This window comes from Nelumbo lutea, chromosome 5, assembly GCF_056320005.1.
Source record: "Nelumbo lutea isolate HS-2025 chromosome 5, American lotus-T2T, whole genome shotgun sequence".
NCBI classification, from domain to species: Eukaryota; Viridiplantae; Streptophyta; class Magnoliopsida; order Proteales; family Nelumbonaceae; genus Nelumbo; species Nelumbo lutea.
The window spans coordinates 45,037,545-45,061,128 of NC_142688.1; the positions used below are offsets into that span (position 1 = coordinate 45,037,545).

General features: G+C 39.2%; 1 protein-coding gene across 3 annotated transcripts in view; it reads left to right on the top strand.

Annotated features, from left to right (window-relative positions):
- The first annotated feature begins 3,442 nt into the window (after positions 1-3,442).
- Positions 3,443-23,584, top strand: part of LOC148852104 (ubiquitin fusion degradation protein 1 B-like) — a 62,059-nt gene continuing 41,917 nt past the window's right edge. Inside the window, exons 1-3 of one of the 3 annotated variants that reach the window (XM_088945912.1) lie at positions 3,443-3,697; positions 3,817-3,877; positions 7,789-7,836. In XM_088945912.1, coding sequence (XP_088802038.1) covers positions 7,834-7,836 — 3 coding nt within the window. In that variant the 5' untranslated portion in view covers positions 3,443-3,697; positions 3,817-3,877; positions 7,789-7,833. The remainder of the gene's footprint in view (positions 3,698-3,816; positions 3,878-7,788; positions 7,837-23,584) is intronic. The other 2 variants (XM_088945911.1, XM_088945910.1) reach the window with 2 other exon arrangements.

Genomic DNA, 23,584 nt, shown 5'->3' on the forward strand with positions numbered 1-23,584 from the left:
ATGTGTATTAATGGTTAATAAAGAATGCTGGAATTGCTCACTCATTAGACGGTTCCTCTCATTATGAAATTGTGAGGGGAAAGAATGCAAGTAGAGAGCCCATGTTTTTAAAGACATGTTCCATCTTAAATGAATTGTAACATCTATCTACGTCTTCTAAGTCATTGAGGACTTCATTCCACACATAAATATGTCCGGTCAAAGAAGAAACCATGAAACGTTCTGCCGTTTTGTTTATAGACAATACAAGTATAGTATGCAGGAAGTCATAATGAAGTTTATCATTTCCTCCTCATCATCTGAATCAATAATATGCTCATTGACATTGATGAGGATCCATAGAATATTGTTGTATGACAAGCTATAACATTATAATTAATGAAATCAAAATAAGCATCACACACCATGGTTATAACTAGCATATAATAATGTAAATATCAACATATAACAAAAAGTGTCATCAACCATTACAAATGTCATCATCTAAAACAAATGGGAGTGCATGTAAGCATAAGAGATCGTCACCCATTGCCAAAAATAAAAAAATAAAAAAAAAACCATTAGTCAAAAGTGTTTAGAGTCAATCAAACACACAAAAAAAGGAAAAGTTTTCTATAAATCATAGGTTTGATGGCCCATCATTCAATCCATTGAGCCAAAAACTCCTAACCTTTCTTGACATAGCAAAGAAAGTGTTCATTTCTCTTTCATAAACAACTTGGTTGCCTTGAAATAGCAAGTTGAAGATAATTTCTCAACTTAAAATATGGAATTAAGGATTTCAATGCATTCCTTAATTTTCTCCTTCTTACAAGCTTTGTCAAATCTATCCCTTTCTAGATTTCTTTCATTTTTCATTTCTCAAACCTTTGCCCTTTTTATTTCTATCATTCCTTCCCTCAGTACTGCAAATCTCCTTCTCCATTTCCATTTCCCATTGCTTATCAATATCCTATGAGCTTTCATTTTATAAGATTTCAAGTCTTTTCTTATTGGACTCTACCCATGAATTAATCATTAAATCAAGTTCAGGTGGAAGGCATTATTTCTTCTCATTCTTCATGCTAGTGGGTAGTTTGCCAACTCTTTTCTTACGGTCTGACATCTCTAATACATCATCGTTGGGGTCAACAATGTATGGACTGGCGAGAGATTCCCCAGTTGTTTGGTGTCCCTTGATCACCTAACATGACAATTGGTGGTGGGCTATCTAAAATAGGGACACGATCATCAAAACCCATTTCAAGTGAATATCTCATGTCCCTAGTTGCCTGTATTCATCCGAAAATGTATTCTAACTCATCTCTATGATGATAAACTTGTATCCTAAATGATCATGCCCAATAATGAGTCTACACAATAGGAGGAATTAATTAGATTTTATACCATTCCAAACTAAAATAAATGAGTGGGTTTAAGGCAAAATTACTTTTATCAGGCTTTGCTAGACTTCTTCATTTGTAGTAGGATTTTTCGTTAATGGATCTATAGTCACACTTGTGTGGTTTAAGGAGGGTTAAATGCTGCTTTTTTATGTTGTTTAAGTGCATTATACTTGTTTTTGAATTAAGAATGGACATAATTCCTGTTATTTTTCTAGTTAAATTTCTCACAAATGTACTTTTCACCCTTTTGCGTTAAAAAAAGATGTAGGCATGTTGTTTGCCCTAACTTGTGCCACCATTAGACTAATGAAAGTCTCCGCCTTTACATCAAACCACTATGCACTATTGGGACCTAGTTTGACTTCTTCCCTATCTAACTTGGTTACATCCTGCTATTAAACATGCTAAGCTTAACTTTATTATTGTGAATATGCTCTAAAGACTTTAATGGGGTTATGCAAATTATCAACCAATCATTTCTGATGCTAACATAAAAAACAAGACCTCGATTAAAAATAAAATAAATTCAAAAAATGAAGTTGTTTTACATAACAAAATATCACACAATCAAATTTTTGGCTATCAAGACAAAGAAGACAAATTCAAGTGTTGGTTAAACTAGTATGAATACCTTTTGACCAACAATCACTTAGCTTGAGTGGTGGTATGTACATCATGTTGCAAGATGTGTTTCTCTACTTATTTGTGTCTTAGCCAATGTGTTTGTGCTATCAAACACTATTAAAAAGTTTAAATGACAAAAATGGTCTTTTGTTAATAAATGTGAATAGTACAAAATTGAACCTTTATAGTCTTACACAATTGGTTTTGGAACATATAACTAACACCTCACAGCATAAGGGAGATGTTCCAAATACATAGTTAGACTTGCCTTGAGGTTGGTGTTAAGAGTGCTTTGTAAGGAGTAGGGGGGTAAGTAGGGTGGGTTGGGCTGGATTTATGGTAAACCCAGGCCTAACACTAAGATTTGGGCCTAAGGCCCAAACTTGGATTAAGCCTGGGGGTCATGTCCAATCTTCCTAACTTGAGCCCAACTTGCACTGTAATTTGATGCTTTTGGGTTAGACTTGGGCCCAAACTGGGTTCAGATTGGTCAATAAACCCATTTTAATATACACGTATATATTAAAATGGGTTCAGATTGGTAAAAAAAAAAGCTTGAAGTCTTAGATCCAAGCCCACCCATGTAAAATTTCAAACTACATCGGTCCGGGCTCGGGTTTGGCCCACCCAAGTTACACCCCTAGTAAAAGCAAATCCTGATCCCCGTAAGTAGGGCTGTTCATAACGAGACCAAAACCGACCAACCTGAGTTAGCCAGTTTTTCTTCATCACCAGTCGGTTTCGGGTTACAAAAAACATGAACCAATGGTTTGGTTCGATTTCGGTTTTCATGTGTGTGTGAAAATAGAAACCGAACCGACTTAGATATTTATTATATATATAATATTTCAGATATTATATATATATATATTTCAGCTTTATTTCAGAAATATACATATTATATATAAAATTTCTGATATATAAAATATCAGTTTTAATCCATCAAATCATTTTTAATTTCCAGGCATCCAGCCTTTGCTTTCTTAGACTTGAATCCTTTACCGTTCACACCGAGAGAATCATTCTCAAAACTGATCCAAACCGATTCAAACCAACCAGGTCGGTTTTACTTAGTACTGGATCGGTTTCGGTTTCGGTTTCGGTTTCATTTCTAGGTAAACTGACCAGGTCGGGTCGGTTGGAAAAACGCCAATAAACCAACCCAACCCGACCCATGAACAGCCCTACCCGTAAGAAAGGTAGTATTCCATAAATATAAACTAAAATGAAAATAAAAGTACACTTGTTCCATAAACCAAAAAAAAAGAATGAAAATAAAATAAGAAAATCATAGAAAGAGCCAAACCATTAGGCGCACGTCACGGTGTTCCGATAACATACTACTGTCTAATCTGACGTTGCTTGTTCTATGCTTACGTGGCGTTAGCTGATATCAGAAAAGCAGGGAAACTAGAGAGCATAATACACGTAAGTAGCATCTTTAAGACCCATTTGGCATCACTCCGAGAATCGTTTCTGGCGATTATCGCGAATCTCTGGAGTAGTAATGTAGTATGCAGTTTGGATTTGCCCGCTCCGGAGAATTGCTCCGTTTCTGGATGCAATTTGCACTCCAAATTCGCGATTGTCGGAAACGATAAAGTCGTTTCTAAGGATGCTAGATTCTCACTTCTCCAAGCTCCAACGGCTCTGTGTTTTCTTCTCAAAGGCAACCGACAGGCTCTCAGGTAAAGATCACATTGTTTTCTTCGTGTTTTCTTCACTTTTTTTTTTTTCTTCTATCATGCACTCATTTTTTGTCTCTTTCAAACGGCATTCCCTTTGCCTTTCTGAAATTTTTTTCAAGGTGTCTTCAATCTCTCTTGTTCTGGAACGTTAGATCTCAGAACCCACCTCGCAAAATCCAGGTAAACTATCTTCTACTTTTTTTTTGTATATGTTTGTTTTTTTTCTCTTTCAATCATTTGCTTCTCTATTATTCTACATGTTTTCAACGTTTTATACTCTGTTGAAAACACAGATCGCAATTTCAGACGGTAGCTTTTCGGTTTGTTTTTTATGCTTTGTGGTTGTGTTGAATGGATCTGCGTTTTTTATGTTGTGGTTGTGTTCAATGAACCTGCCCTTTGCAGCTGTTTAATCTGATTCCTCAACCATGTAAGCAAACGTCATATTAAATATTAGTAGTTCTGTTTGTTTTGTTTGTTTATTGTTTTCTTTTATCTTGATGTGGTAGTGACTGTCAGTTCTTTTGACTGAAATCTGTAATTGATATTTCCTTCTATTATTGTTGTATTATCTATAACTTGTATTACTTCTAATCTCATAGTATAAGCTCTTCTTTGCAGAGCCCATTTTGTTTTATAACGTGATATTCTTATGATTTGATTTAGCAGAATGTATCAGACTTGGTTTTTTCCCTTATTTTCTTTTTTGGTTGAAAAGAATAGTTGTTTTTGTCCAATATTGGGTGCTTGACAATGATGGTTCAGAAATCAAATATATCTATCTGCTACTTTACTTTGGTTCCTTTAGAAATGGGAACATAGAGAACTTGTGGAGACATTTCCAAATCTTCTTGAAGTATAGGAAGTATAACAAAAATAGTGAGAAAGGCAAACTCTTATATCAAATTTCAGATTTTAGATGACTCAATTCACTCAGCAGGCCTTGTATTGGCTATCTAGGATTGGTTGCATGAATGATTAATCCTGTCTTGCCATTCCTCTATCAAGGGCCACACTATTTGTTAATATACTTTCACTCTCTTTCAACAACTTCAATGGGACTGTACATCTAGAGAAGATTCAAAAGCGATTGTCCGTCAATACCTATGTAAGTGATGCTAGCTTGTTCTCTTTCCCTCAGATTGGTTCACTGAGTTTGGCTTCTTGCAATTTAATAGAATTACCCAATTTCCTGAGAGGCTGAGAGTAAACCAATCAATAATGAGCTTTCTGGATCTTTCTAACAACAAAATCCATGGGGTTGTACCCAACTGGATTTGGAATGCTGGTAGTGGGATTATTGTTCACTTAAATCTTTCTTGCAACTTCTTGGACCATCTAGAGGAACCATTGCCTGATCCTAACTCTAGATCTTCGGCCATTGTTGACCATCATTCCAACCTGCTCCAAGGGCCAGTTCCAATTCTCTCATCAGTTGTCACCTATTTGGATTACTCAAACAACAACTTCACCTCTACCATCCCAGCCAATATCTCTTCTTACCTTTCCTTTACCATCTTCTTCTTTGTCTCAAACAATAAGCTTCACAGAGAAATTCCCACATCAATATGCAATGCTAGAGGTGGTTCCAACTTGTTCTTACCTTTCCAATAACAACTTGAGCAACGTGGTTCCAACTTGTCTTGGTAGCAACACTCGGACACTAGGAGTATTGAACCTAGGGCAAAACAACTTCAAAGGAAGTATACCTCAGACATTTCCAATTGGTTGTAGTCCAATGACACTTGATCTCAATGGGAATGAGTTAGAAGGATCAATTCCAATGACTCTTGGCAATTGTAAAATGCTAGAGGTTCTATTTCTAGACCTTGGGAACAATCAAACAAACGATGCCTTCCATTTAGGTTGGAAAGCTTGATATAGTTAATAGTCCTTATTCTACAGTCTAACCATTTCCATGGACCCATTAGAAGAACTGATCACACCTTCCCAAGGCTACCAACCATTGATCTCTCATCCAATGACTTTGTGGGTAACTTGTCCTCGGAAGTCCTTTTGAGTTGGAAAGCAATGACTGTGGAGGAAGATGAGACCCAATCAGAGAACAAGATAGAGACACTGGAGTTCAAGTTCCTAGAGTTCTACCAAGTTTACTATCAGGATACAGTGATGCTAACAAATAAAGGGATAGAAATTGAGCTGGTGAAGATTTTAACCATCTTCACTTCCATTGACTTGTCAAACAACAAATTCCAAGGATAGGGAACCTCACATCACTCCATATTCTCAACTTGTCACACAATGCTCTCATAGGACAAATGCTTTCGTCCATGGGGAACTTAAAGCAGCTAGAGACCTCTCACAAAAGCTACTGAGTGGAAAGATCCGTAAACAACTAGAAAAGCCTGACATTTCTTTCATTCCTAAACATCTCACGGAACAAACTTGGAGGGATGATACCAAGAGGCAACCAATTTCAGATGTCTACAGAAGCTTCATTCCAAGGAAATGTGATTTCTCTCCTTTTCTTTTATATGTATCTGATAATGATTTAAATGTAAGAGTACAATGTAACTTCAAGTGGACTTATATTTATTATAATTGACATGGTTTTATGCATCACTCATCTAGAGAATTGATTCCAAGAAATAGGGTGATGCCAAATGTGATTCTGATTATGAAGCATGAATCAAATGACTATGCCAAAAAACTTCTACAAATTGTTTGGATGAAAATTCAAAGAATCCATTCTTTCTTGGAAGGATTTTGAGAATGAGAATTTCTAACTTAGATTCCAAATGGGGCCTTAGCTTTTCCTTTTCCTTTCTCTCTCTCTACCCGTTTTGTCGGTGTGCAAGCCCGTGTGTAACCTTGTACCAATAGTCGATGATCCAGGGACTGCTGCCCCCTAGCTTCCGAGACTGCTGCCTTCTCATCCTCGCATGCTTTCTATCTTCTCAAGGTATCGCATATTGTGCATCAAACTATTCTGGTTCTTGATGTCACTTTATGTGTTTTCTTTTTCAATTGGATTTTAGGTATGAAAAATTGGCTGTTTCTTGGAAGGATTTTGAGAATGAGAATTTCTAACTTAGATTCCAAATGGGGCCTTAGCTTTTCCTTTTCCTTTCTCTCTCTCTACCCGTTTTGTCGGTGTGCAAGCCCGTGTGTAACCTTGTACCAATAGTCGATGATCCAGGGACTGCTGCCCCCTAGCTTCCGAGACTGCTGCCTTCTCATCCTCGCATGCTTTCTATCTTCTCAAGGTATCGCATATTGTGCATCAAACTATTCTGGTTCTTGATGTCACTTTATGTGTTTTCTTTTTCAATTGGATTTTAGGTATGAAAAATTGGCTGTTTCATATGAGCTAGAACTCCTCGTGTTTATATAGGTTTTTACTGGATTATTTAGGTGAACTATACTGTTAATTAGATTGGTTAGAGTTACAGAATGTATGAGTAAACTGGAGAATTTTGATATAACTTCTATTTTCCCTTTGAATCTTATTTCTCCTTTTCCATATAATCGTCTTCATGTTCCATTTGTTCATAAAAGTGCTTTTCCTTGCATGACTCTCCATTTTGTTAATTTTGGTCCATACTTTGGATCGTGCTATATCTTCTCTAACTTGTCATGCCAGTAGATCTCAACTTGTTAAAACTGATTAAACATCTTGCATTGGATTTTCTTGCAGTTAAATATTTCAGGTTGGATTCTTGGTTCCTTCTTGTTATTTTTTGGTTGTAAATGTTTATTTCTCTGGCATTTAAACTTTGAAGTTTAAACTCATTATGCAGACGGAGATTTTATGTTCCATTTGCTCATGTTTGAATTATTTGTGGGTCTCATGGTTTCTTATTATTAATTATAATTTGTTAATTCTAGCTTTATACACGATATCTTTCTTCGATGTTTTATTCTTTGAAATTTAAAACTCATCTTATAAATGGATCTCCACTTGGACCACTGGTTTTGTAACAAAGACTTCATTTCCTTTGAAACTTTAAAATTTGAGCATATTGAAGTTAGTATTTAATTGATTGGAAGATCCGTTGTTATGAATGCTATAATTTCCCATCACCAACTCATCTATTTATCTGATTTTTGATTTTCTACCCTTCTTTTAGGTAATTAAAGGGTGCTATCAGTTTTGGAAATATACTCCCGCTAAAATGGTATGCTGTATAATATTATCCATGCTTATTCATTTCCTTTTGATGTGTGTACTTAGATGCATATTATATTTGCAAAATTCTTATTGACTGTAAGGATGGACTTGTATGCTTTTTATTGATGAAGTTTGTTATATACATTCTAGTTCTAGGCGCTTAGTACTAGGAAATCATATATGTGCTTTTATGTATCTATTCTGATATATTACCTTTGGACAAACTTGATATGCATTCTATTTGTGATTATTTTGGCTTTTGATCATCCATCCATGATATATCATTATCTGCTACCTTTGGACAAAATTGACATGCATTCTATTTGTGATTATTTTGGCTTTTGATCATCCAACCATGATAACAACATACTGACTAATTTAATGTATGATTTCTCATTTATGTATTTACACATGCAACTGGGATCCCAACACACACATTTGTTCCTTTGACACAACAGCTTAGCCATGTATTATCGTTTTACAACAGAATACAATATAATAGATACTATTCTGTGCATTTTGTTTTTAAAATAGTAGTGCCAATAATTGATTGAAGACAGACACTTGTCAGGAATGAATACTTGTCCATTGCAGTGGTCTGTGATGGAACATGCTTGGACCTACAAATTGTATTACCTATCAACTTAATTTGTACTTTCATAAGTCTTTTTTTATTTTTATTTTTAATTTATATAATAGTTCACTAATAGCCTATTTGGGTTGATTGGAAACAATTTCAGAATTAATTGCTCAGGTGATTAGGCTAGGTCAATCTCTTGTTTTTACCTTATGTTAAATGCTGATTTATTTATTTATGATTTTGAAAGGTGAGAAAGAAATTTTATTAAGATGGAAAATAAAAAACCACGGGAGAGATTCCTTTAATACAAAGCACTGAGATTAACCCCACAAACAGCACATTGAGACAACAGAGTACAGGTCATAAGTCAAAGTTTTTGTCCCAAATGATTCTATCCCAGTGGCTGTAGAAGTGACTAAAGTTAAAGCCTCTGGAAAGACCATAGATGGTAGCCCATTTCACCAGAGACCTCTCCAGCACCATTCCCCAGAGTACCTCTTTGATAGGCCTTCCAAACTCCAGGATGAGATTAGTGATTTACAGCCCCTGTTATCGATCAAGCAAAAAAAAAAAAAAAGAAAAGAAAGGAAAAGATCATGAGATACAGCACAGAAACCCCAAACAGGTTGGGACCAAACTGCGGCGGAAAACTTGCAATGGATGACAGTATGATTCAAACTCTGTTGCCAACCCACATAAACATCAATGGTTAATAATGAACATTTCTTTTGACTGTAGCAGACCAATAGTTTGAATTCTTCTCCCTCACAGCCAACCAAATGAAAATAAATCACCTTAGAAGGGATCTTCAACTTCCAGGTCCAGCCCCAGGCCACATGCTGGTTTGAGAAGCCAATCAGATTTTTAAACATTGATTTTACTTGTAAAACAGTTTGATTTCTCGCTTAACCACGCTAACCTGTCTTCAATAGCGGGCTGGGGTTTTACTCCTAGCAGTAGTGTCATGTTTGAGAGGTCCTCCAAATCCCAGTCATTTACTTCTCTTCGCAATTGAGGAATCCAAACCTGCTGGCCACCTAAGGTTTCATAACAATCACTGATCTTGGCTGATTTATTGGCTGCTAAGGCGTAGATACATGGGAAATAGGGAAAGCTTGGCTTATGGAGTGCTACACCACCTGTCTTTGCAGAAAAGGACTTTCTCTCCATTTCCTATTTTGAAGGTGACAAATTTGAAGAACTCCTCCCTGTTCTGCATGATTCCCTTCCGCAAACTTGTGCCGTAGGACTTGTTCACAGGATTTGTTTCCCACCCCAAATCAGTTTCTTCATACTTGCAACTTATATTAGATCTCTAGAAATCCTGCTTTTCAAGAGCAAACCTCCACAGCCACTTTGAAAGAAGAGCTCTGTTGATCTGTTTCAATGGTCTTACACCTAAACCACCTTGAATTTTTGGCTTATAGACTTCTGACCAGACAATCAAATGAAACCTCTTCTCTTCCTCTCTCCCATCCCATAGGAAATCTCTTTGAAGCTTTTCCAAGGAAGCTAAAACTGAAGCAGGAGCAATAAAGAGGGAAGATGTTGTGGCAATCTACTGCTCACGCTATTATTTGGAGCATATGGGAAGAGAGAAACCATCGTGTATTCAACAACAGAACTAGAAAATATGAGGAGCTCATTACCATCATCTCCTATAGATGCTTCCTGTGGACTTCCAGTTCAGAGTATTTTAGAGGTATTTCCATTTCTGACCTTCAAAGGAATGCTGTAAACTTCCTTTGTTCTAAACATATGTACTCCACCACTCCCCGCAACTGCAGAGCTGCTGAGGAAGGGGAGACAACCTTGTATTTTGATGGAAGTGTCTTCGGTAATCAGGTGCAGCAGGAATTGGAGGTGTCTTTAGAAGAAGAGATGGCATCATTAGTTGGGTCTTTAGTAGACCAATTGGGATAGCCTCTTCAACAAAGGCTGGAGTCATGGCAGCCTTAACTGGCATCAGGATTGCAAGAGACCTGGGTTATTTGAATCTCACCATTAAGGGAGACTCTGCCAATACTATTAGTTGGCTAGCTAATACTGATGGTTGTCCTTGGGCCTTAGCTCACTATTTGGCTGAAGCAAGAGACATTCTTTCAACTTTGAATGCACATTTGGGCTGGGTCCTGAGGGAGCTAAACTCTGTAGCTGATGGTCTAGCAAAGGCTGGTGTTCACAAGGATTACTTTTTTAGTGATAGCTTTCTTCCTGTATAACTCTTTGAGTTCTTAATCTCTGTGTACATCTCCTCATGTACCTTTTCTCTCTTTGAATAAAGTTAGTTTCTTCTAAAAAAAAGCAGGTGGAGTTGAAAGAACGCTCTGAATCAGTGTTATCTTCCCACCCTTTGAAAGATATAACTTTTTCCATCTTGCTAGTTTTTGTGAGACCTTCTCAATCACCAAGTCCCAGATCTCTTTTGGTCTATAGTTTGCTCCCAAAGGCAGCCCTAAAAACTTGGAAGGCAGGGATCCAACCCTACATCCTAAGACTTCTCCAAGGTTTGCAATGTTTGTGAACTCACCCACAGGAATCAATTCACTTTTTTGGAGGTTGATCTTCAAGCCTGAAGCAGCTTCAAAAAAAAATCAGCAAAATCTCAAGAAAATCAAGTCCTTGGCCTACCAACCTTGAAAAATCAAGGAGCCATTGGCAAATTGAAGCAAAACCCCAATTTCACTGTTTGTTGAAACTTTAAAACCTTCCAAGTGACCCCCTCCACAGCTCTACCTTCTGATCTGCTAAGAGCTTCGCCCACAGTGATGAAAAGGAAAGGGAAGATGAGATCACCTTGCATCATCTCTGTCTTTACAGCAAAAAACCTCTGGGAATACCATTTACTAGGATGGAGCTGCTGCCGATAGGCATACCCCCATTCACTTTCTCTGTCTGACACTGAAACCAATTCTTCCTAGGAGATATTGCACAAGACTCCATTGGACTTGTTATAAGCTTTTTCCATGTCTAATTTGCAGATAATACCCAGTAAATCAGTTTTCATACTTGAGTCAATACATTTGTTTGTTACCAAAGAACCATCTAAGATCTGCCTCCCATCTACAAAAGTTCCTTGGGATGAAGAAATAATGGAACTGAACACTTTTTGTAGCCTGTTTGCAAGGACTTTTGATAATCAATTTGCAAATGCTATCAATAAGGCTTATTGACCTGTAGTTTTTTATGTCCACAGCCCCCTTTTTCTTTGGAAGTGAGGATATGAAAGTATGCTTTGCTGCTTCAGATATAAAATCGTTGGCGTGGCAATCATGAAACACTGCCACCAAATCCTGCTTAATGAAATCCCAACACCCCTTATAGAAAGCGATGGGGAAACCATCTGCCTTGGTGCCTTATCCTGATCAATTCTTCAATTGTGTGACAGATCTCACCTTTCTCAAAAGGTTTTTCAAGCACATCAGACTCTTGGGCTGAGATTTGGGAGAAATGAAGGCCATCCAGCTTTGGTCTGACCACATTATGGGCTGCAAACATATTTTTGCAAAACTTAACTATATCCTTTGACACCTCCTTTTCATCCTCAAATTGCCTATTGTCGATTACAATTTGAGAAATAGCATTGGTTCTCTGCCCATCACTTGCTATCTTATGAAAATAGGCAGTGTTGTTGTCTCCTTCCTTCAACCACTGAACTCTCGACCTTGCCTCCACCTAATCTTTTCCATATAGGCCAGTCTGCTATATTCATTCCTTGCCAGCTCATTCAGTGAATATTCTACCCCTGATAAATCTCCAGCGTCCTCTTTCTCGTCCAAGAATCTGATTTTTCAAGCCAATCCTTTTTCCTTGTTTGAATGCACCCCAACTCTTTCTTGTACTAGGCCTTTATTTGCTGATTTAGGTACTTCAATTTGCCCAAAAGCATAAGGCAAGAAGGGCCCTCAGTGGCTTCTCTCCACCAGACCTCCAATTTTTCTTTAAAACCAGGAATTTCAAAGAGCATCAATTCCAATCTAAAAGGAGTACCCTTTCTCTGCACAGAACCCACCCTTAAGAGGATTGGTCTTGTGGTCTGAAGTTGGCCTGGAAGGGCTTGTTGAGATAAAGAGCTATGCATATCTTCCCACTGACTATTTACCAGGAATTTGTCCAGTCATGACATATAGCTGGAGTGGATCTCAACCTACTCCAAGTGTATCTAGTGCCCGGAAGGGGAAGATCCATGAACTGCCATCTACTAACAAAATCACAAACTCCATCATTTCCCTTGTGAGTCTGGAGTTCTTCTCATGATAGCAACCCAATATTGAAGTCACCCGCCGCTAGCAACCAAGGTTTACCCCATCTGCCCACAACTGAGTCCAATTCCGCCCAGAATGCTTCCTTTTGGTTTAATACTGTAGGGCCATAAACAGCTGTAATAATCCACTGCTCCCCATCTTTCTTATTCTGCATAAGAGTTGAGATCGAAAAATCACCCACAAAACGGTCCAAAATACTGAAAACATCTTCCTCCCAAGTTAACAGTATACCCCCAGAAAATCCAACTGAAGGTCTGGCTAGCCACCCACACTGCCTGATAGACTCCCCATCCTCCCTCTTTGTCTCTTGTAGTAGGATGATGTTGGGTTTCTAACCGTTAAGTGCTTTTTTCACTGTAGCTCTCTTCCCAGGGTTGGCAAGACCCCAAACATTCCAAGTAATGATGGAGAAATTCATTGGTGAGACCATGAGAATGGGAAGAAAAGGACTACTTCCTTTTGAGTTTCTCTCGCCTCTACCTCCAGAATGGGATGGGGGACCTGCACTTCAAAATGTTTGGTATGCCGCAAATGGCCCCTCCCTCGTTCGAAGTCCAGTTCAGGCGTCACTGCCCCTCAACATCCATGGCCCCTTTCGAATTGGGTCGTTACATCTTCCTCTCCAGGATGAGGAAACCTTCCCCTCCTGATCTCCTATGTAAAATTATTACTTTTTTCCTTGCATCTTGTTTCAAAAATTCAGCGAATAATTTCCCCTTTCATTCAACCTTCTTGATGCTGCAATTACGTGTTGCCTAGCAATTGCTTCACTTAGTCAAGGCCTAGTCATACAATGCGTGCACAAGGTTTCTCCTTGCTAAAATGCTCCATTCAGTGTTATCCTAATGGCAGATGCCTATGCAACATGTATAATCTTTTTGACATTTGCAGTGTGACTGACTATTTAACTTTATTTTTAGGTGAAAAAGAGGGTTTTAAGGAATTTGGGGCTTCTACACTAGAGTGTACATCTGCATATCTGTATGTGTACGTTTGCAGACCTGCATCTATGTTGATGTTCCTAGGGCATGCATGCCATCATCATTATCCAAGCCTTGTCCCAAAATATGGGGTTGGATACACGAGTCCTGTTTTGCCATTCTGTTTTGTTTAGTGCCATATCCATTGTTAAACTATAGGCACTCAAATAATTTCTTATTACTTCCACCCAAGTCTTTTTCGATCTTCTAGCCCCTTAAAACTTGTAACAGATCACTTTTCATGTATCATAAACTAGTAAACTCCCTTGCCCTCTATTTATTGGAGGCAACAACTTTCTGCTTATTCTTTTTATCAGCCTTTTTGCCTTTTCTTATTTTTCTCAAGAAACAGTGTTTGTGTTATTTGGATGGTTTGACTAAACCAGTAGTTTTTTAACATTGTATTTGTTGTTTAAATGTGTTTGTATGCATTTATCTGCTAATGCTCTTTTCTAATCTGTAATATGAAAATTGAGATATAGAAACCATATAGGTTCTTTGTTATTCGTTTTGTGCTTCGGACATTAATGCAGTGATCTTTTGATGTAGAAGACAGGATTTCTAATGCATTAAGAATTTGAGATCTTTCTCTTCTAAGTTACTGAAATCCCTGAGGCGCTTAAGTGATAACTGTGGACCATTGCTTTAGCTTGCCTAGGCATTATTTTTTCTTTTGATCAATAACAGAAACCAATTCATTAATGGACATTATAATTACAACATTCCAGGGAGAGCTAAAGTGGCTTAACTCTCCCGAAAAAAGAAAATAATATTACAATAAATCCCAAAACAACTGTTCCCTTCCCACCCCTTGTTTTGCCAATGTATCTGCAAAAGCATTTGCAGTCCTTTTCACCAACTGAAACTGAACCTCCAACCCCCTAGTTAGCCATTTAGCCTCCCTTCTCTCATTTGCATATTTCCACAGTCCACTGTCCTCTGTAACCAGCTCCTATGGATATTCACCTCCTTTGCCTTTCTTAACCCTTCCATTAAGGCACATACCTCAACTCTGAGAGAGTCACCATTCCCAATGGGGCCTGAAAACAAAGCAATCACCTTTCCATTCTCATCTCTGAACACTCCGCCAACACTGGAGGGTCCTGGATTGCCTTCACTGCTGCCATCAAAATTTAGTTTTATAAACCCTTGGGCTGGTGGAGACCACAAAGGACAGGCTACTGATGAAAAAGGGGCAGAATTTTCCACTTCCAGCGAGCTGTTCAGCAGCTTACCTGTGGAGACATCAACAAACAAATCTAAAGACTTGAGCCAATGCACCACCCTAACCATTATTACCTCAATGATACATTCTTTGTTCCTTTCCTTATCAGAAAAGGTCCTAGAGTTTCTTTCTTCCCAAATAATCCAGCAGATGGCAAGCCTCATACACCTCCACATAATCCTACCCCTTTTCTTAGGCCAAGGAAAGAAGTAGCAAACAAGCTTCATATATTTGGTGGAGGGGTCCACCTGCAACCAAATAAAGAAAAGAACCATTCCTATATAACAGAAACAAAAGGGCAACAAATTAGTAAGTGGTAGGAGCTTTAACCATTAGCCTTGTAGAGGGTGCATTAGCTTGGGGGCAAGCACCAATTTGGCCTTTTCTTCTGGAGTAAATCACATATGTTACATCTTTCTAGGAACGCCTCCCAACCAAAAGCTCCAATCCTTTGAGGGATTGGCTCACCCCATACTTGATTGGAAAAGACTGAATGAAGTTGTTGGTCTGTTGTGCTAAGGACTTCAAGAAGGAAGCACAAGAAAAATACCCAGAGGGAGATAAAGTCCAAATTCCACTGTCCCTTTTTTGGAGGATTCAAAACCACCCAATTCAAAATCTAAATCAAGTCCACAACAGTTCTCACCTTAGACTCCCTAAGGCCTCTTCTAATCCCAATCATACCCAAAATTTGACTCAGAAGGGACCAAAAAAATCAGACACACACTTCCCTTTGACTCGGGAGAGGGAGAATAAAGAGGGAAATTGGTCTTTTCAGAGGTACATTCCCCACTCAAAAGTGTTCCCAAAATTTTACCTGATTCCCAGAGCAAAGACCATACCTGATGTTTTGTAGAAAGGATGGGAGAATGACATGTATGGATTTCCAAAGAGAGGCCAAGTTAGTCCTTGCCACAGGCCCTGAATCCCAACCATCATGCCTGTCCATGAATACTCAAGATAACCTTGGTCCACAGCTTATGCCTATCCCCTCCTAACCTCCATAGCTATTTCCCCAACAAGGCTTCATTTTTCTTGCGGATATTACCTAATGCCAAGCCACCCTTAGCCCTACACTTGGAGACTAACTCCCAATTCACTATACGATCTTTCCTTTCCTAATCCCAAGCCACCCTTACCTAATCCCAACCTGTAATGTTCATCTTTTCCTTTTCCTTTTAAGTTTCTTTGTAATTAGTTGAGAGAGGCTGCAGCTCGCGCCTCTCCACAGGCTGCTGTATGAGATCTTTTTCTTTGGAAGTAATAAAACTATCCTTATTCATCAAAAAACTTTTCCAACACTCTGCTTATTTTTTTTTGGGATTCTAAACATAGATAAGTAATACATTGGCTATCAGAGTGATTCTACTACCCGGAGATAAATAATTCTTCTTCTAAGAGGCTAACTTTTTCGTGAATATATCAATTACATGGCTTCAAAAACTATTATTCTTTGGATTGTCCCCAAAGTTTCAACCATGTCCCTCATCTCTCCTTCTTCCATGTTAACCCCTACCACACAACTCATATCAAAATTAACCTTCAAGTTTGACATTATTTCAAATAGTTGAACTATCTTCTTCAAATTTCTGACCCACCTCACATCCTCCCCTTCACAGAACAGAATTGTGTCATCAACAAATTGTAGGTGTGCGATAGGTAACATGTCTCTTCCAACCCTCCACCCCTCACTAAGTTCCTTGAATCTGCCCTCTCTATTAATTTCCCTTTTGACAGTATGGTCGACCAGAAATAAGAGGAAGAGAAGAGAAGAGAAGAAGAGAAGAGAAGAGAGGAGAGAAGAAAGAAGGGTTTTGCAATGTAACAGTGCTGGCGGCGCCAACCTTTATTTTAATATATATAGGCGGCAGAAATAACAAGGGAAAAGACCCTTGTGCCCCTGAGTACAATAACAAACATAACAGAAAGAAAAAATGAAATAAATAACACTTTAATTAGCCAAACGGACCCTAACATCAGCAACTATATTATTTTAATACTCCTCCTCAAGTTGGAGCATAGATGTCAATCATGCCCAACTTGTCACACAAATCTTTGTGCCACACATGATGAAGACCTTTGGTGAAGATATCTGCAAGTTGTTCTTCTGAGCTGACATATGGTGTGCACACACCTCCACTTTCAAGTTTCTCTCTAATAAAATGCTTGTCCACTTCAATGTGTTTCGTCCTATCATGCAGAACTGGATAAGCAGCAATATTGATGGCAGCTTTATTGTCACAGTAGAGTGACATAAGATTGCTCACTGCAAAACCCAGTTCACCTAACGGATTTCTTATCCACATGATTTCCGCAACCCCATGAGCCATCGCTTTATATTCTGCTTCAACATTGGATCTAGCCACCACACTTTGTTTTTTGCTTCTCCATGTGACAAGGTTTCCTCCTACAAAGGCACAATACCCACTGGTAGACTTTCGGTCATTGACTGTTCCTGCCCAATCTGCATCAGTATATACTTCCACTTCTAAGTGACTGTGTTTCTAGAACAACAAACCAGCTTCAGGAAACTTCTTGAGATATCTCAAGATCCTCTCTGCAGCCTCAAAGTGAGTTGTCCTAGGGCTGTGCATGAATTGACTAAGGACACCCACTGCATAGGCAATATCAGGCCTGGTCATAGACAAATACAAAAGTCTCCCCACGAGTCTCTGGAACATCTTTACATCTTTCAAAAGCTCTCCCTGATTGTCTCCCAGATGGTGATTAGGTTCAATAGGTGAATCAAATGGTTTTACTCCCAACTTGCCTATATCGTCTAGTAAATCTAGTACATACTTCCGTTGGGAAATAAAGATGCCCTTGTGAGAGCGGGCAACTTCAATTCCAAGGAAGTATCGTAAGGGGCTTAGATCCTTCACCTCAAATTTAGTGGCTAAGAATTTTTTCTGTCTTCGAATTTCAGCCTCCCAATCTCCTTTGATCACTATGTCATCCACATACACAATAAGAGTTGCAATTTTACCTTCACCTCCTTTCACAAATAGAGTATGATCTGATTGGCATTGTTTGAACCCCATCTGTTGAACTGCTAAATGAAACTTACTGAGCCAAGCCCGAGCTGATTGTTTCAACCCATATAGAGATTTTTTTAACCTACACACCTTTTGTTCACTACCTTTGGCACAAAACCCTGGGGGTTGGGTCATGTACACTTCCTCTTCCAAGTCACTATTCAAGAAAGCATTTTTGATGTCCAATTGGTGAAGATCTTAGTCAAGATTTGCTGCCAAGGAAAGAAGAATCCTGATAGAGTTCATCTTGGCTACTGGAGCAAAAGTCTCTGCATAGTCCACTCCATATACCCGTGTAAAGCCTCTTGCTACCAGTCTAGCCTTGTACCTTTCAACAGTTCCATCAGCCTTGTGTTTTACTGTGAACACCCACTTGCTCCCCACTAGTTCCTTCCCTTCAGGAAGGTCTACCAACTCCCAAGTGCCATTTTTGTGTAAAACATCAATTTCTTCCTACATTGCATCTGTCCATTCAGGTTTGGACAAAGCTTTTGCCACAGTCTCAGGAACGGGGACATTGTCCATAGAAGAGAGAAAGGCACGGTATGAAGGCGAAACATGCTCATAGGACTCAAAATTAGAGATAGGATGATTAGTGGTACATGACCTAACACCCTTCCTCTTAGCAATAGGAATATTAAGATCATTGGTGCCAGGTGAATCAACATTTAAAGGAACAGATATATCAATGGAAGCAAGTGTACTTGGTTGATGAGACGGATCTGCCTCGGGTGAATCTGATGATGTTGGTTGCATAGTGTCAGGCTCCACGGCTCTTGAACTCTATTGGCTCTTATGGCGACGATGAAAAACCCGGAATGGAGGAGGATCGGGTAAAGAAGGTAGTTGAATTTGAGTTGTCGCCTGTTTCTCCTCAATCCTACTCTCCCTCTGAGGAGAAATTGAGAAAAAAGGTTGATTCTCAAAGAATGAGACATCAATGGAGACATAGTACTTGCGAGTAATGGGATCATAGCAACGATACCCCTTTTGAGATAAAGGGTAACCAAGAAAAACACAAGGAATAGCCCGAGGATCAAGCTTACCACGAGTAGGGGACATGTTATGGACAAAACAACGAAACCCACAAACATGCATCGGAATGGTGGACAGTGGGGCTGTAGGGAACAAGAGCTGATGTGGGGCCTTATACTCTAAATGTCATCTTCAGGAGCAGCTGCTGAAGCAGGAGTAACTAGCACATTTGGGGCCTTACTGGGTTGACCCGAAATGTCACAGCTAGGAGTAGTGGAAGATGATGGAAGACCTGAGTCAGATAGGGGCACAAAAAAGGAGGGAGAATGAGAATCCTCTTCCAATCCACTAGTCTCCTCCTGAAGAGGATTATGAGAAGACTAGAAATAGGGTTGAGACTCAAAAAAGACTACATCTCTGGTGACCTACTTTTTCTTGGAGACAGGATCATAACACTTGTACCCCTTTTCTATAGGAGAGTACCCAAAAAATATTCCCTTTGTAGCCTTGGGACCCAACTTGGTTTTCTTTGGATCCTTCACATGTATGAAATATATACAGCCAAAAACCCGTGGGGGAAGAGGAAATTCTGGAAGAGTGGGACACAAAACAGAGAAAGGGGTCTTCATACCCAATACCTTAGATGGCATCCGATTTATCAGGTATGATGCAGTGAGTACAGCTTGAGACCAGTATTGCTTGGGCACTTTGTGTTGGAATAGTAGGGCTCGAGCTGTCTCCAATAGATGTTTGTTCTTGTGCTCAACGACTCCATTTTGCTAAGGGGTATTAGCACAGGATGATTGGTGTAATATGCCAACATCTTCCATGAATGAGTTAAGGGATTTTTCAAAGTATTCAGCAACATTGTCTGACCGAAATTGCTTAATCTTCTTATCAAATTGTGTTTCAATTATCTTGCAAAAAGCCATAGTTATTAGTGGTACTTCATCTCGTCCTTTTAACAGATAAATCCATGTGCATCGAGAATAATGGTCAATAAAACTGATAAAGTAACGGAAGCCATCAATGGAAACAATGGGTGAAGGTCCCCAAACATCAGAATGAACCAAATCAAAAGGAGTTCGAATTTCATTACTGGAAGTTGGATACACTATTCTACATTGTTTTGACATTTGACACACATCACAAATTAAACTCTGACTTAGAATGCCCTTAAACAATTCAGGAAACAACATTTCTAATGAAGAGAAAGACACATGACCTAACCTAGCATGCCACAGGTGCAGCCTAGCTATTGACTCCACACTTTCTGGACTAGTAGTAGCAGAAGCTTGTAGGGCTAAGCCGATGTCTGCATCAAAATAGTAGAGGCCTCCATACTCATGACCACTCCAAATCGTTCTCCTCGTCAATCTGTCTTGGAAGACACAATGAGTAGGGAAAAAAGTTATACTGCAGTTCAAATTTTTTGTAAGCTTTGAAACAGACAAAAGATTAGAGGTAAGACTAGGAACATGTAGGACTGATTTAAGAGAGAGGTCCTTGCTTAGGTCAACCACCCCCTTTCTAAAGATGGTGGAGAAAGACCCATCAACCACTCTCATCTTATCTTGGCCAGACAACAAATGATATGAAGAGTGTTTCGAATGCAGCTACAGTAACCCGAACCAGGAGAGAAGGAAGAAGAAGAAAAGAGAAAGAGAGAATAGGAGGGTTTAGTCGAAACTCATTGATCCACTATTCATTCGACCTTCTAATGTTTATTAGGTGCTAATAATATTCACAAAGACTAAACTACCCTTACTTAAGTGTGGGGCAGAGTATCTCTAATAAAACTGCCACATAAGCAAGGTACTTAACAAACATGAGATGACTAAACTACCCCTATTCGGCTCACTTTAACACTCCCCCTCAAGCTGGAGAATATGTCATATAATCCCAGCTTGTTACATAGATAGTTCACTTTCCCTGAGCTTAGAGCTTTTGTAAACAAATCTGCCCATTGATCATTCGAGCCCACATGTTCTGTGTTTATCTCTCCAACCAAGGACCTTCTCCCTCACAAAGTGGCAATCAACCTCTATATGCTTTGTTCTCTCATGAAATACAGGATTGGATGAGATATGGAGTGTAGCTTGGTTGTCACAATACAGTCTCATAGGTTTATCCATGTGAAACCTAATTTCTTGTAGAAGATTCCTCAACCACACTAACTCACAGGTAGTATGTGCCATGGCCCTATACTCAGCTTCAGCACTACTTCTGGCCACAACTGTCTGCTTTTTACTCTTCCATGTCACAAGATTTCCTCCAAGGAATGTGCAATAGCCTGTAGTAGATCTTCTATCATTCACTGAGCTTGCCCAGTCTGCATCTGTATACCCCACTACTTCAAGTTTTCCTCTTGGTTTATACAATAGTCCACGGCCTGAAGCTCCTTTCAGATACCTTACAATTCTAAGAATTACATCCCAGTGAGGTATACGAGGGTTCTTCATGAATTGGCTCACCACACTGACTGTAAAGGATATGTCAGGTCTCATGATAGTCAGAGAGTTCAGCTTCCCCACTAGTCGTCTATACCTTCTAGGATCTTCAAATACTTCTCCTGTATCACTGCTCAACTTAACATTTGGTTCCATAGGGGTCTCAGTAGGTTTTGCACCTAACGGTCCTGTTTCTTCCAATAGATCAAGAACATATTTTCTTTGGCACAGATTTACACCTTGTTTTGACCTGACAACTTCTATTCCCAAGAAATACTTTAATGTTCCAAGATCTTTTGTTTGGAAATGATTTTGCAGAAATACCTTTAGTTTGCCAATCCCCAATTTATCACTGCCAGTAATGACAATATCATCCACATAGACCACTAATAGGATCTTTCCAGCTTCTGAGTCATAGCTGAACACTGAGTGATTAACCTGACATTGCTTCATTCCAAAACTTTTCACCACTTCACTGAACTTCCCGAACCAAGCACGCAACGATTGTTTCAACCCATAAATTGCCTTCTTCAATCTGCATACGTTACCATCCCCCCCCCCCCCCCGAGCAACAAACCCAGGTGGTTGCTTCATATATACCTCCTCCACAAGATTACCATGGAGAAAGACATTCTTTATATCAAGCTGAAACAGAGGCCAATCATACATTACTACTAGGGAAATTAGTACACGAACATAACCAATCTTAGCCACCGGAGAGAATGTCTCCATGTAGTCCACTCCATACAACTGTGAGTAACCTTTAGCAACAAGTCTGGCTTTCAGACGCTCCACGCTACCATCTGGCAAGTATTTCACAGTATACACCCATTTACAGTCCACAACATGCTTACCAGGTGGGAGGGTAGTAAGTTCCCACGTTTGAGTATGTTGAAGAGCAGAAAGTTCCTCCTCTATTGCCCGCCGCCACCTAGGTGAACTAAGAGCTTCTTGAAGATTGTTAGGTATGGAAATGGAGGACAAAAGTGAAACAAACTGGCGATGTGAGGTAGAAAGACGAGATAATGAAACAAAATTGGAAATGGGATGGAGGGTAGAACTACGTTTACCTTTCCATAAGGCAATGGGTAGATCAAGGTCTGAAGGTTCAACAATAGGAGCCATGAGAGGATCCGCAGATGAGGTAGAAGTTGGAGGAGGGGCCGGTGTCGTTCGACGTGTATACACTTGCCGGATTGGTGGCCGTTCGGTAGTGATCTGCACTGGATGAGGTGATGAGTCTACTCCAACAACATCTGGAATGGGATCACTGACAGGAAGAGGAAGAGGAAGTATGGGTGGAGACAAAGGTGCTTCAAGACTTGAGAAGAAGGGGATAGACTCAAAAAATGTGACATCAGGGCAGACATAGCACTTTCAGGTAATGGGATTATAACACTTGTACCATTTTTGAGTCTGTGAGTAGCCAAGGAAGACACATTTAATTGAGCGTGCATCTAGCTTGTCTATTCCAGGACTCAGATTGTGGACAAAGCACACACAACCAAAGACACGAGGAGTTAATGGGAATGAAGATAAAGTGAGTGACGGTTCTTCCGTTCAGCTACCCCATTTTGTTGAGGGGTGAATGCACATGATGTCTGATGAATAATGCCATGCTGTTCTAAATATTGTTGAAATGAAGTAAGAAAGTATTCATGACCATTATCTGAACGGAGAATTTTGATTGGAACAAATTGTGTGCGTATTTCAGCATGAAATTTTTGAAAAATGGAAAATAATTCACTTCTTTCTTTCATTAAGTAAATCCATGTCATTCTTGAACAATCATCAATAAAGGAGACAAAATACTTGTTCCCATTATAAGACTATTTTGATTTGACCCCAAACATCTGAATGAACAAAAAAAAAGGACTCAACATACGACTCTCAACTCTTGGACTGAAGGACACACGATGATGTTTCCCAAATTGACATGACTCACATTGCAAAACTGACAAATATCTCAATGGCGGAACCAAAATCTTGAGAGCCTCGAGAGATGGATGTCCCAGTCGGCAATGCCATTGTAGAGGAATAGGTGAAGTCTGAAGAGCAATTGAAGATCCACCACTGTCAAGATAATACAATCTACTAGCTTCATGCCCTCCACCAATCTTCTTCCCCGTCTTGAGATCCTGAAAAACACAAGTGGAAGGAAAGAAGGTAACAGAACAGTTAAGAGCTTTGGTTATTTTACTAACAGACATAAGATTGAATGGAAACTTAAGTGCATATAAAATAG